Source organism: Populus trichocarpa, chromosome 6 (assembly GCF_000002775.5).
Source record: "Populus trichocarpa isolate Nisqually-1 chromosome 6, P.trichocarpa_v4.1, whole genome shotgun sequence".
Classification (NCBI taxonomy): domain Eukaryota; kingdom Viridiplantae; phylum Streptophyta; class Magnoliopsida; order Malpighiales; family Salicaceae; genus Populus; species Populus trichocarpa.
The window spans coordinates 4,778,758-4,793,730 of record NC_037290.2 but is presented as its reverse complement, the minus strand read 5'-3'; the positions used below and the strand labels follow the sequence as shown (position 1 = coordinate 4,793,730).

Below are 14,973 nucleotides of genomic sequence, written 5' to 3'. Positions count from 1 at the left end.
CACTCACCTTCTTCACCTTCTCATCCCGAGGCAAACCCTGCCAGTATACATTCTCTACCTCTCCAACCCCTTGCCTCCTCATTCCATTCCTCCCTTTCTCTCTCTTTCTCTGTCTCTCCCTGACTCCAAGTCCCTTATATATGACCATGATCAACCTTAGACAAGTTATTACTATCTATATATCATCAAGAAAGATCATGAGTTCATTCCCATCTTCTTCAATTTATCTTTGAACCCTAGTTGAGCTGATTGCTTCAACATTCCATAAATATCTTGATTGATCCATTCCTAATGGCCAGCTTTTGTTTCTTGATGTTAATCAAATTAGCACTGCCACTCCTCTATTAACATTTGTCCAGCTCTTTAATTTTCTTTTCTTGGTGCAACAATGATTTCTATTTTTATTTCTATTTTTATTTTTATTTATTGTTTTATGTTTTCATGTGGTGTAAGAATATCGTTTCTAAATCCCAGCTAAATTATAATTGAATAATAGGGGGTTTTCTTTAATCGATATATTTTTTATACTCGCGCGTGTTTGATAAGTATTATGGAATATATTAATTATTTTTGCCTTTTAAAAGTCTAGATTTTTTTTTCTTTTTTGCTTTGAGAATAAATCTTGATTTCAATTGACTGAGTTCAAGGAATATATATAAATGATCATGATTTCAAGATCCCACTTCATGACTATAACCACCAACAAGACCACCACCTCCACCTCTTACTCCACCGAGCCACCATCCTTTTCCCTACCAAGAGATATATAGATACCGTAAATGATCATATTATTGTCCTTTGACAAGTCGTATGTGACCATATCTAGTGTTTCTTTATTCAAGTACACACTTTTTTCCCTTTTGGTTGGTAAGTGGCACCAAGCCTGCAGCAGCTAGCAAGTTTTAAAAGCTAAAACCTGTTCACATTATAAACTTATCGTGGTATGTTTCTACTTGCATGATCATTTTGCCTTTTTCTGATAAGAAGAGACACGGTAATCTGTGCTGGATGCTAAGGAGGCAAAAGAAAGCGATGTTGGTGAGGTTCAATCCGAAGACGGATTTACACGTGAAAGTAATTGTAAAATACGATCTCAGATTGAGCCGCGCCAATATCACTTTCTCAGGGTTATTTGCTTTCCCAGCTTTCACCTCAAGGTCTCTTCTGTCATGTTTTTCTCAATTTCTTTCTTTGGCATGTCTAGTGATCTTATCCTCCTCACACATTGATGCTACTCTCTTTTGCTACCTTATTTGGTTCACGTTCATACCTGCATTATTACATTTTCCTATAAATACGTACAAACTCTTTGCTCATATACCGTGGCAGATATTGTCCGTCTTTCCCTTGCTCTTCAGCATTCAGCGTTTCCAAGAAGAAGCTGTACCAGGAGCTAGACAAAGGTATGTAACTCCATTGCTCTCCTTAATCTCAATAGATTAACAAGTTAGGGTTCTTCCCGAATTTAACTTGTTTAATTTGTTTTACAGTATATTTAGTAAGATGGAAGATAGGCACAAGGGATTAGGTCCAATATCCAAGTTATTACAAACTAGAAGATTGAAAAATGTGAATATATAAGAGAGGAATGAGATTTTATTCACTATCTCAATACTTTATCCAAGATACAAAGCAAATTGAGCACCCATTTCACCCCTCCAATTAGATACAATGATAAGGGCTTGGGGTAGATCCACTCCTCCCCACAAAATATACGAAGTTAATTACTTCTATTTGTATGTTCAAGTTCTTAACGTAGACAGATAGTTAACTTACCAAAAAGGATACATGTAGACAATTCTCTCAACATTGAAGTCACTTGCCAAGAACCTCGATGGTATATACGAGCTTGAATAATATTACATTCATACTTGTATGTACTATCAAATCATAGGAGAGATGTTTGACATTGACATGATGGGATATCAAGACATGTTTTAAGGGATTTGTGGTTTAATATTTTATTAAGCTTAGAATATAACAACGATTCTTCTTTGTTTAGCATCTATTAGTAGTCCTTGATGTCGCTTACTGGCTTCAATTACTTAATTGAAGAATATATAGACTCATAAGTGCCCCCCCCCAACCCCTGGCCCCCATTAAATTAAATTTCTAGATTAGCTATAGTATCCATCCTTCCTTCTTTTCAGTAATCTATTAATTAACTAACAGACTAATCTTATTGTAGAAATTGGAAATGTTGGGAGCAAAATTTCATGTAAATATGAAAACAAGAACAAAAAATAAATATTTACTTAACATTTCTTGATTCTCTATATTGCTTCAAAAATATAGAACTGGTATTGTTGTGACTGCATGCATTCAATTTGATACAATTTAACTAATGAGGTTGCTGTGCTTACAAATTAAGCCGGATCAATATTCTTGTGAAAATATTTAGAATCATTTTCAGAACATGAAACAATTTCGTTTCTAACTTCATAATTCTCAGCATGCCTTGTGCTATATAGATACATGTATTGCGCCAAAAGAAGGAAAAGGGTTGTATAAGTTATTTATAGAAGGGGCCTTTTTTATATTAATTAACCTTATATGATTTCATGATTCTAGGGCATGGATATATGTACACATGTACCAAATATATATTGTAGTTATCTGTATCTAGCTAGACGTTGGTGATGGAATTGCTTTGACTTCTTTGTGTGAACTCCTTTTTAAAGCAGTTTTTGCAGATCTTTTTGTAGTCTTAAAGAAAAGAGAAAGAAATAGCATATTTTATTATCCAAAAAAAAAGAGAGAAAGAAATAGCTGAACTTGAAATTGTGGGAAAAAGATAATTGCTGATTTCGAAATAATAAGCTTTTTTGCTAGACGCCAACGAGGCTTCTAAAGTGAGTTGCATTATTTGGTTTCTGTCGGCAGATTGTCATTTGTCAATAGTGATCACTGTTACATTTTTTCCCAACTTTCTAGCTCTACTAGTGCAAAACTTCACCCTGTTTTGGGTCCTTCCTAGCTAGCTAGCATTATTTTTCAATGTCCATTATCTTTTGGGTTAGTTTTTGTCCAGCTAAATACAAATTATTGCAGATTGATTAATTTCTAGAATGTACTATGGAATTTTCTAGATCCAGCAGTACATGCTCTTTATTGTTTCATTTTAAGAGATTTAAGGCCATGAATCATCACCTATATATTCCTTTGATTCAACCTTATATTTCTTGGATCCTTAGGTAATTAACAAGGTGCCAACATTTCTACCATGTAATCCCATGTTGTAGACTAGGTATGCCCTCTCTTAATTTCTTGAGTTTAAACCTTGAAGCAAGCTAATATGCAAGAGATCGATCTTGTGCTCCAAGAATATGATTTAATTTCTGTTGATATTTTTAATCATCGTGAAGAAGAAAGCTTTTCGAACTCATGCGGTTAATCACCATGCTTATAGCCATGGAAATGGTACTTGATACCTCATGAGTAATCAGGAAATTAAGTGCTACTTGAGAACTCTAGCAACATTACTCATGGTGAACTAGTGTCCTCGTGAAAAAAGAGAGTGGAACTGGAACTGGAGTCACCCACTTTACGCTCACACGAACAGAAGTGCCCTTTGAGGGAGGAGTGGAACTGGAATCAGGTTTGCAAAACCATTAACTACGTAGAAAATATTAATCTTAGTAATATGTAAGAAAAAAAGTAAAAAAAAGAAGAAGTTGTAATGGCTTCGATAAAAGGTTTATATGGAAGAAACATCGTCTAGATGCGTACGTGACAGATTCAGAGCTAGACAACAGATTAGGACCACCCTTCTTCTACATCTTCTGATGGTGTCAGCTCTTGAAAGCATCAATTTCTAAGACTGGTGTAATGATTCTCTTGTGTGAATGTTTGGATCATAAAATGTTAACTTTTTGAAATCATCAACTTAGAGTGATCTAATTGTTCTAAATGTTTTGAAAGTATAGCAAGACATGGGATACCATTTTTAACCCAATTAATTAAAACGATATCAATCATGTCATCTGACTAAATTTTAAATTTTTTTTTTTATATATTTAACCTGATTTAAGAGGTAGGTTAGCCATGTCCTAGATAAATAAACTTATCTATCAACCCGAATTTAATAATTGTGATTGAAAATACAAGTTGTGGGTATATTTTACTGATTATCATTAACTATATATGTGGCTAGATATCCTTGGTTTGCTTAAGCAACTGTAGGGGAAGTCTGACCATTGTTCTGGCTGTGTTCTCATTGCAAACACTTCCTTACTACTTTTTAAATTGTCCATTTAATGCTCGTTCAACGCTTTCTTACAATCTTTTAGTGTTTTCTTTTTATTGAAATCAGAATTTATATAAAAAAAATAATGAAATTATATAGATATAGTTTTATTGTTTACATTAGTCGATTACCCATACCAGCAACTGGTAGGCTAGCAGGCGGTTTTATATTATAAGATTGTCATGTTATTTATGTGTTGTCTGAACATATTTTATAAATGAAAAAACATATTCTGCAAGGTATTTTTTAATACATGGTGAAGGTTGTGAACTTTCAAAGACGATATGTGGAAATATAAATCAATGTTCCTCATTTCTGGAGTATTAAATTAAGTTCAGTTTGTTTGCTGGAAAATAGTTTTTTTTTTGGAAAGTGAATTCCGGAAAAGTGAATTATTTTCTGATGTTTGGTAGTGTAATGTAAAATAAGTTGGAAAACACTTTCCAGTGTTTGGTTATGTCATGGAAAATGAGTTGGAAAATAACTTATTAATATTTTATTTTTCTCAAGTTTATTAAAATAATGATGAACAAATCTTACAAATTAAAAAGTTGAATGAGAATGAAATTGAAAAAAAATATAATTTCATAAATTATCTCAAATAAAATAAATAATAATCAAAATAATAGAAATCATATCTAAAAAATAAAATAAAAATGAAAGATGAAGAAATTAAAATAATAATAATTAACATTTCATAAATTATTTCAAATAAAATAAGTAGCAATCAAAAGAATGAAAACCAAATTTGATACATAAAAAATTTCAATAAAAAAATGATAAGGGAAAAGCAAATAACAATTATAAAAATGAGGTAATATAAAAATTAAATTTTAAGAGATGAAATTGAAAAATAATTATTCAAAACAAAATATATATAATAATCAAAAGTTTGAGGATCAAATTTGATATAATCAGCAAATAATATGACATTTCTATTTTTTTCACAAATTTTGGAAAGTGTTTTCCGCCTAAATTTTTCAGGAAAACACTTTCCTGAAAACCAAGCCAAATTTTCCTTTAACTGGAAAGTGTTTTCCGTTGACTAACTTTTTTAATGGCAAACAAACACAGAAAAGTTTGAAAAGTAATTTCTCGGAAAGTGAATTCCGAGAAAAAAACATAGCTTAATACTCTTTATTTGTGGAAATGTAAATTTGGAGTTTCTAATGGAGTTTCTAATTTGACATATAGCTAGTCATTCATTTAATTAGTTCGAGTTAGAAATATCAATGTGTGTGTGTTAACTTGAACGTTAACTAAGATTAAATTGTTTTTATTTTTTTTTAATGATGTTTAAGGTCACACTTTCCATATTAATCCTATGTATTTAGTAGAATTTAATAGATGTTAGCTTCAAGATTCAAATCTAAAAAATTAAAAAAAAGAGCAAACCTCTTTAATCACTGGAACAACTCCTTAGGTTGAGCTACTATGATCCATGACATATTTATTTGTAACTTAGATTATATTTATTTCTTATAATTTAATTAATTAATGACTACTACATCATTTATTTTTTCTAATATTTTTTTAAATATATTTATATGCTTATAAGAAAAAGGAAAAGCATACTTAAATTAAGGAGTTGTTATTGAAATTGAAATCTTCATCCTTGAAAATTTTCAATGAAATTACCCAATTGTATGACTAGTAGCTTGTGTTTTAATTTAATAAATCATCCTATCAAAAAAATTGGACCAAACATTGAATGAGTGAGTGGGATAGTAATTTTATTTTTATCTCTTTTAATCGAGACTTTTTAACACTATTTCTCAAGAGAAAAAAATCACCCACAGAATCTGTGACGAAATGAATATTTTGTCTACAATTCCTATTTTTAGAATTTTTAATTCCATCACAATTTCTAAAACTAACAAAATATTTCGTTAATGATTCCTTCAATATTAGAAATTGTTAACAGAATAAAAAAGTCGACGAGCAATTTTTCAATGGTGGTATTCCATCAGCAATGCAGTCAATAAGTTATAATACTGGTGGATTTTTTTCTAAATATTAACGGAATATTCCGTTGGCATTCTTCGATTTTTTTGGTAGTGTCATATGCACCAACAACAATAAATCTCGATGCCAATTGCTTCAGTTTACCCTTCAAGAACTAAAATCAGCAACTGCGAATTTTAGGCCTGACAGCAATATTCTTAGAGAGGGCGGGCTCGGATACGTGTTTAAAGGATGGATAGGGGAGAATGGGACGTCACTAGCAAATTAAATCTGGGTCTGGAATCACAGTTGCTGTGAAGAGTTTAAAGCCAGATGGTCTTTAAGGCCATAGAGAATGGGTGGCTAGTAGAATATCGAGCTGAGCCATGATTTTACAAGGAGGTTACAACATGTGCTGTGCTAGTCATTTCGCAATTCTCATATGCAACAAGAAAAGTTTTACTGTAACCTCATTAGAAATTGGCATTATAGATTAAATTTCCATCTGCAGGTTAAGTACATGCGACAAACTATTACCACCTTCAGCAATGTTACATACAACGTATTTTCCAAAAAGTAAGTGAAGGGTCGCATGGCAGGGCTCCAGCAGTGTCGAATGAATTTGATGAAGATGCCACCTTCTTTTCTGATGGTGTTATCATGAATTCGAGTGACAATTATGAAGATAGATCGATTCTTTGAAATCAATATCAAATTAACCAAGTGTTGTATTTTAGAATCTCTCAATCTAATGTCAGCGAGTATTTTGCTTGTTTCTTTTCTTTGCCTTTCACTTGAAGAATCGGTGAAAACACAGGTGCAAAATTGCCTTTCAATCATGTATATATAGGACTATAGTGGAAAGATATTGTTAGCAAGTTGATTATTGGATACATTTATATATCTCCAAACTAATCACATCTATATAGACAGTCATGCATAAATGACAAATAAATAAATAGCTTGTAACATGCATCTGCAAATGAAAAGATTGCATGAGTTCGATTAGTAAAATTAAAATTTGCTGTACATTCGGCTGTCTGCTTGCTGTGGTAAACTTTATTTTGTCTCGAATTCATAGACTTCCTATTTTACAGTTTGATATGAGGCAACATGTTTGATTTTGAAGTTTGCTTGAGCATGGAATTTGATTGATCAATGCAACCATAGACTTAAAAATTTATTCGAAGAGAATAAGTACTTTCAGATTTTTTGGTCGAAACTAAACACCAGGGCTTGCTGTTATGTCCTCTCTAATCATAGACTGGTTTCCTTTCATAATCTCAAAGCCATAACCACCTCCAAGATGTCTTCTACAGTGGCTCAAGCTTTAGGATATGTCACTGTCTAATGTATCAAACGCATCCTTTATGTCCCTCGATGTTTATCCTAGCTGGCTTCAAAATGACATGTCGAATACATTCTATTTGAGTAATTACTTTTACAGTGCGGGTTATTACTATTAGTAAGAAAGTTAGAGCCTTAAAAAGGGCCTTAGTGCTCTCATACAGGAAAAGAGATGGACAACTTGGGAGGCAGAGCCATAGTGTTCGTTGCGGATGGCAAGCATATTCTAAAAAGGAGATGCTGCTGTACTCTTCATTTAACAATTCTCATACGCAACAAGAGAATAATTTTTACTGTACCCTTTTCAGAAATGATTGGCATTATAAATTAAAGCAAAATATGATTCTAATGTGAATGCATACATGATGAGATGCATCTGTCATTAGAAACCTTTACTGTGAATAACTTGGAGAGTAGGTTGAAGCAAAATGAGATTCTAGTTTGAATATGAGATGCATGCAACTGATATTTAAAGTGCTTATTTCAAAGATTCTTATGCTCAACTCATATATATATATATATATATATATATATATATATATACACACCCCTCGTATCTTTGTTGATAGCATAAGTGCTGATTTTGCTGGAAACATATCAGTGGCTTGTCTTGGACATGACTACGATGCTAAGCTTCTATGGTCAAACGCGGCCAGAGCCTGCACAGTGCACCCATTATAAAGAACTGATACGAAGTCCTCAACTTTTGAATCTGGACCATGCTTGGTGTAAACTCTAAGCAGGAGCTGAACGAAAAATTTTGGTTTACGTCAGTTTAACTTTCATTGTGTAAGTGCAGAATGTTATTCAATACAAAGGTCTTTTGCGGTTCTCAACTGATGCAAGGTCTAAACCTGGCTGGGATTGAAATTTTAGTTTTGCGAGATGAATTCTGTATCAATGAAAGATACAGTAGTGACATGCTCATGACGAAGTCAAAATGCAACTCCAAAACCTCAAAGCAATTGACATTCAGATAGCGACATGTAGCAATCTTAGAAATGGAAGGTTTCATCTAATTACAAGCTATATCTCAATTACAATAACAGCAAATCACAGGCAAGGTCTGAATTGATGGTTAGCTCTCTAGTGTAAGTTTTCATAGAAGCTGATTTACCTTTCTTCTTCAGATGTTTTTCTGGATCCAGAAAATCTTAGAACACCCAAACGTCATAAAACAAGCTTGAAATATTCCCTTCAGAATAGCCAACGAATACGAAGGCAGAATACCAACCTTTGTTTTTCTTGATACTTGAATCAATCAAGGAGATTGAATCGATTGCCCTCATCTATAACGCTGCTTGCCAGTATTCAAGGGAGAATCTCTGATGCTTTTGGAAGATACATTTGCGTGCTGCTGCGCTCCTTCACTTTTCTTCTTGCGCTTCCCTTGTTGAGACAAGCGAGAGTGATAAGATAAAATGGCAAGGTCGTTTAGATCTTGCAATGGAGTGAGAACTTTCACAACTTCATCCATTGTAGGACGGGACTTTGAATCCCTACTGAGGCAGCTGTAAGCCAATTGAGAAACTTTCTGGACCGCTTTAAGGGAGTAATTCAGCTCCAACCTGGGATCCACTAGCTGGTACATCTTTCTCTTGTCAGCTAAATAAGGTCGTGCCCATGCAACTAGATTCTGTTCACCACTAGGTCGCTTCTTGTCCATTGATCTTCTGCCTGTCAAAATCTCAAGCAGCACAACTCCGAAGCTGTAAACATCACTCTTAGATGTCAGGTGTCCTGTAAAAGGAGGAGCCAAATGTGCAATTTTGTTAGATCCCCATCAAGGACAGGCTCTGGATCCCAGTCTTGAAACGTATTTCATAGCAGCTAAACTGGATGAAATGAGAGTCTTGGTTGGTTTCTAGTAGAAGTCAATGCAAGTGTTTGTTATAGTCAGATCAACATGTACTATCAGGTACTGTATTTAAACCCCCAATTGGATGATTCACTTCAGGTTTAAAATAGAAATGTAGATGCTTGGACAAAAGGTTTACTCTTTAGTTGACGCTATTCCTCTTTTCTATAGAAAGTAAAACTTGTTTTTCTAGTTGATTATATTTCCTCATGAAATGCAGGACCAGCAGGTGATAATTTCAAAGCAGTTTACTCCTACCTATCTATTACAACTTCCATACCTGTCATCACATACTCTGGAGCAGCATAGCCGTATGTCCCAACAACCCTTGTAGAAACATGAGTTTTGTCCCCTTGAGGCCCAGCTTTTGCTAGACCAAAATCTGAAAGCTTAGCATTATATTCCTGTAAACGAATTTCCTTGTTAAGACTTCAATCAAGCAAAAGATTTGACGCTATCATTCATTGATATGAGTCACCACATACCGAGTCAAGCAAAATGTTTGACGTCTTAAAATCTCTGTAAATAACTGGTTCAGGGCCACCATGGAGAAAGGCCAATCCTTTTGCTGCCCCAAGTGCAATCTTAATCCTGTTGGACCATGGAAGAGGTATTGTCCCTTCAAAAGTTATATCAGCATCAGAATTTGCTTCATACAACTAGAAAATGTACAAGCATGATTAAAAAATAAAAAACACATTGAAAATCTTCAGAGCATCGATAACTTCAATTTCAAAGAAATTTCAAACAATTTGATATAGCTGGCTAGTAGCTAATCCACATTCTCAGCTCACTCTTTGCCTGTTGATTTAGTAAATCATGAAGCTCACTAGGGGAGAAATTTAGACCAGCTTTGTCTCTTGTGTATCTTTCCCAATTTCCATGACAAAAAAAAAAAAAAAAAAACACTGATGAAAACTGCGACAATAAACTCAATCAAATAAAAAGATGCAGAAGCAACCTTTCATCATTAAGAATAGTAGAAGAGACCTAGAAGGTACACAGTCCTAAGGGGAAAAAAAGAAAATGGAAAATTTTCGAGGCTAAGAAACAAGTCTATTCACATCTCGACATTATTAGCTAGTTTAGCCATAATAATTAGGAGAGAAAAATGGCAGAAAGAACAAGGAGAATTGAATTTCAAAGAAGAGAACAGTTCTCCTTGTATCAAGTGATGGAAAAATATGTAAATCTAGTAGTCATTTAGTAGGATGCTTCTCAAATAGAAATATGGATCTTCAATAGCAACAAGAGAACAAAGAAAAGGCAATAAAATTGTTAAAACTTACTTCTAAAAAGATGATTTTCAAGACTCCCTCGCGTCATAAATTCATAAACAAGAAGCCGTTGATCATCCTCGATGCAGTAACCAATAAGCTTAACGAGATTAGGATGGTGAAGCTGTCCAAGAAAATCAACTTCAGCCTGCAATAAGGTAAATTATCATAATGTCACACTCTTACTTCTAATCCTCCATCCAGCCATCACTTTTGACATCAATCTACTAACCCAAGAAAAGCAGATATTCTACTAACCACCCATTCTCTATGGCCTTGAAGACCATCTGGCTTTAAGCTCTTCACCGCGACTGTGATTCCCGACCCAGGTTTTGCTGGTGCTGTTCCATTTTCCTCTATCCATCCTTTAAACACATATCCAAATCCGCCCTCTCCAAGAATGCTATCAGGCCTAAAATTCCCCGTTGATGATTTTAGTTCTTGAAAGGTAAACTGCAGCAACTGGCATGGAGATTTCTTATCTTGTGGATCAGGATTATCAGAAGATAGTTGTGCTTCATTATGAGCACATAACTCTCGATTGCTTGCATTTAGGTATCTTGTTTCAGTAGCTGCATCGACAGAATCAAGTGAGACCCCTCTTTCATCCACAAGTTACATACTTTATTGCCAATTGAAACACAAAGTTCATCTTGAGCAAAGAAAGAGAAACTCAAATTTAGCACTAGTAGGCAAGTTGGATCAGCAATCAATTCTGTTTTCTGACTTGAAAAAGATGATATTTTTCGGTCAAGTTTTCTATTACCATGATAACCTTGTAAACTGAAATAGAACTTGCATTTCCCAGTTCCTGCAAATCAAGAAGTTGATCTTTGTAAAAGAATCAACACAACCCCATCTTGAGATCTGTTCTCTTAATGTCAAGTTTACCACCTTCGACAGGATACAAGAGAGACAGATGAGATTGTCTTAAGCTCAAATTTCAAAACTTTAACAAAAAGAAGCCAACTTTCAACACTTAAATAGCATAGTAAATCAATATCATACAATAAAAACAGAGGAGGCCCTTAAGCAAATAAGCATGGAACACCTTGATACACAACTAGAATTAACAATTTGAGCTCCAAATCACAAAAGAGATGAAAAAAACTACAATATAATTAGACGCACCTGCATCGTAAACAAGACTAGTACGAGGGATCGCGTTAGCAGAATCTCTAGAGGCAGAGGACTTGCAAGAACCTCTAACTCCACGTTTTAAGACAGCCCAGCAACCACACTTGCTATCCATAACTTTGTTTAGTTTTCTTTTTGGGTTCTTGTTTTCTAATTTTATATCATGGGTTGTCACTATGATTGCATGGGATGTGATAGACAGGTGAGTAGAGATTGGTCATGGTTGGGTTATGTTATGTTTTGTTATGAGTGAACTGATGAAGAAGAAAAAGAAAGTGAGTGTGTGAGAGAGAGAGGAATTGAAAAATGTTAATGTTGTTGTTTGCGTTAGTGTTGGTCTTGTTGGTCTTGTTGGTGTTGCTGCTGCTGTTAAAGATCGCAGGCATCATCATCACCATCATCGCAGTGTGTACAAAAAGAACTTTTTTCCACCACCTTTTGGCGTGGGGGATGGGAATTCCCTCTCTCTCTCTCTCCCCCTCGATTTAACTTAGCAAAATTACCAAAAATCACCCTGCGTAACAAAGTATTGCTAACTTCGGCTATGCCCATCAAAGATTTTCGCAAACATTTGGCTTCTAATTTTTTTAAATCGTGGATAATCTGGTAGTTTATATATATTTCGACCAAGTTATTATAAAGTTTTTTTTATATGAAAAATTCAAAATATAAATTAAAAAGTCTATGCAATTATCTAACTAAATAAATCGATAACCATTTATATAAATAAAAAAAATCGCTAACAATAACCAAGAAACAAATTATAAAAATAAGACATTCACCCGATTGTATTTACTAAACTTATTTATTTAAATAAATAAAAGATAAATTCACCTTAAAAAACTCATGACTTAAATGATAAATACAAATGAAACTGATTAAATAAACTCACACCATAAAAAAATTACGCGAGACCGAACACATTAGCAAAATGTAAGAAATGGACACCTGCCAGTATAATGGAAAGATGAAGGAAAAAAAAAAGTCTCAAGCGAATCCGACAGTCAAACCAAGTCAACAAATCAAATATATGATATGGGACATGAAATTGGGATGACCCCGTATATAGGAAACCAAAAATTTTTTGAAAAAAAATGCTTTTAAGAAAAACCAAAGTTGACTTGGGCTAATTTTTTAGATATATGACCCAAGTCATGAGACCGGGATGATCTCATTAAAGGTGAACCCAAACAACCAAGAAGCAAGATTCTTAATCAAACAAATATTGAATGATGAAATTGAAAGCAAAAAAAAAAATCAATCATAAAAACAATGCTTACACAAATGGCAATTAAAAGAATTAGGACTAAATTTGACATCAAAATTAAATGAAATTAAATGTTTAGAGATGGAATTGAAAAAAAAAAACTAATTAAGAAAAATGATTAAAAAATAGCAATTAAAAGAATTATGATCAAATTTGACATAAAAGCTAAATGAAAATAAATATTTAGAGATGGAATTGAAAAAAAAAACAAATCGATCAAGAAAACGATTCAAAACAAAAAGAAATAGCAATTAAAAGAATAAGAATCGAATTTAATAAAAAAATAACAAAATCGAAGCACCAAATAGAAAATAAAATCTAATTAGAAATAATCAATGTAAATAAAACAATTGCAATTAAGAGAAGAAAGACTGAATAAAAAAAAAGGAATTGAAGGGTTGGTATAATATTTTGCATGGTAAACATGTAATATGAGAACAAAAAAGAAGGAAAAGAAATGAATAAAGGAAAAGCAAATAGGCGTCAAACCAGATTCAACCACCATACATGCGCCATCCAGAGAGAAATAGAACGTCGAGACAAATCCAATGATGCAGCTAAATCACGATTCAAACCACTAGGGTCAGCCGCCTAATGGTGGCGGAGCCACTAATGCATGTGAGGTAAGCGACAATAGTTTTTTCTCTTTTTTTTATTTGTATAGAAACAAAAATGTCCCTAGTGCCAAACAATAATAACAAAAAAATCATTATGAAATTACAACTAAGCCCTTGAAACTAGGGCTAAAAAATTTGAACGACAAGGGTAATGGAGTAATCACGCTGTTCATTAATTTGTAAAAAATAAAAATGATCTTAGGGCTAAACAACAACAACAATAACAACAATAAAAACTATTATAAAATTATAATTAAGCCCCTAAAACCAATTCTAATAAATTTTAATGGTAAGGGTAATGAGTTAATTTAATTGTTCATTAAAAAATCAAAATTACTATATGGCCCTTGCATTAAAGGTTCTTTTATTAACTTTTATTGTACTTATAAAAAATAAAAATACATTGTTGATTCCAAACAAATAAAAAGTGACAAATTAATTGTATGCAAATATCATTTTACCTCCCAAGCAAAGCCTTATAAATAAAACAGTGAAGGGTAAAATGATAATTTTATTGTAACCCAAGTCATATTTTAGTATGGATTGGGTTACAATGAAACATCCATACAGTTTAGATTTTTAGTTAATCATTTACATTGAAGGGTGTGTTTAAAAGTAAAGTCTTATCGTGTTTCTAAAAAATTTTAAAATCTTTTTAGTTTCAAATTAATTTTTTTAAGTTTTTGAATTATTTTAATACGTTGATATCAATAATATATTTTAAAAATTAAAAAACATATTTTAATACATTAAAAAAACATTTTAAAAAACAATAATATCGAAACAGTCACATCAATATTTTAAAAATTAAAAAACATATTTTAATACATTAAAAAAAAACATTTTAAAAAATAATAATACCGAAACAGTCACAAATGAGTTTCGGAATTCACCACTCTGCAAATGTGTCTTACCTAAACAGACCCTTGATTTTTAACTCTTATTTTATAAGCAAAAGGATAAATATAATACATCATAATGAAAGTACAGATATCAGAGTAGATGGAATTTGATAAAAATAATTCTCCAAATTAAAAATTAATAATTTGTATCAATTCTACAATCATATTTTTAAAGCTTCTCGGCTAAAAACTTTCATCGATTTTTAAAGCTTTTAATCTATTTTTTTTAAATTGTGCTATTTTTATAGAAAAATTTATCATTTTATAAGAAACTTAACGTTTTTCATTAAATAATTGTACCAAAAGTATTTAATTAGAATAGATTTAATAGAAAAAATAGTTTGTATGTAAAATTGATACTATCTCATTGGTTCAAGG

At 32.6% G+C, this 14,973-nt stretch overlaps 1 protein-coding gene across 3 annotated transcripts; it reads right to left on the bottom strand.

Annotated features, from left to right (window-relative positions):
* Positions 1–7,838: 7,838 nt before the first annotated feature.
* On the bottom strand, positions 7,839–12,223 carry LOC7485464 (serine/threonine-protein kinase PBL34). Of its 3 annotated transcripts, XR_002982295.2 has the most exons (8): positions 11,804–12,223; positions 11,439–11,483; positions 10,931–11,244; positions 10,685–10,820; positions 9,881–10,014; positions 9,676–9,799; positions 8,772–9,277; positions 7,839–8,283 (listed from the first exon to the last, which is right to left on the bottom strand). XR_002982295.2 is itself a non-coding variant. In XM_024602915.2 (7 exons), exons 1-7 carry the CDS (start codon positions 11,922–11,924, stop codon positions 8,823–8,825), a joined length of 1,329 nt encoding a protein of 442 aa, XP_024458683.1. In that variant the 5' UTR covers positions 11,925–12,220; the 3' UTR covers positions 8,479–8,822. The 3 variants fall into 3 exon arrangements, 2 of the variants coding, with proteins under 2 accessions (XP_024458683.1, XP_006381117.1); XM_024602915.2 differs by lacking the exon at positions 7,839–8,283 and having other exon boundaries at positions 8,479–9,277; positions 11,804–12,220; XM_006381055.3 differs by lacking the exons at positions 7,839–8,283; positions 11,439–11,483 and having other exon boundaries at positions 8,479–9,277; positions 11,804–12,206.
* Between the last annotated feature and the right edge of the window lie 2,750 nt (positions 12,224–14,973).

Excerpts from the sequence above, each read along its gene's own strand:
- LOC7485464 (XM_024602915.2), bottom strand. The coding sequence starts at position 11,924 with ATGGATAGCAAGTGTGGTTGCTGGGCTGTCTTAAAACGTGGAGTTAGA. Across the intron at positions 10,821-10,930 it reads AAGGCCATAGAGAATGGGTG|GCTGAAGTTGATTTTCTTGG; the intron begins GTTAGTAGAATA and ends ACCTTATTGCAG. Across the intron at positions 9,800-9,880 it reads CAAACATTTTGCTTGACTCG|GAATATAATGCTAAGCTTTC; the intron begins GTATGTGGTGAC and ends ATTCGTTTACAG.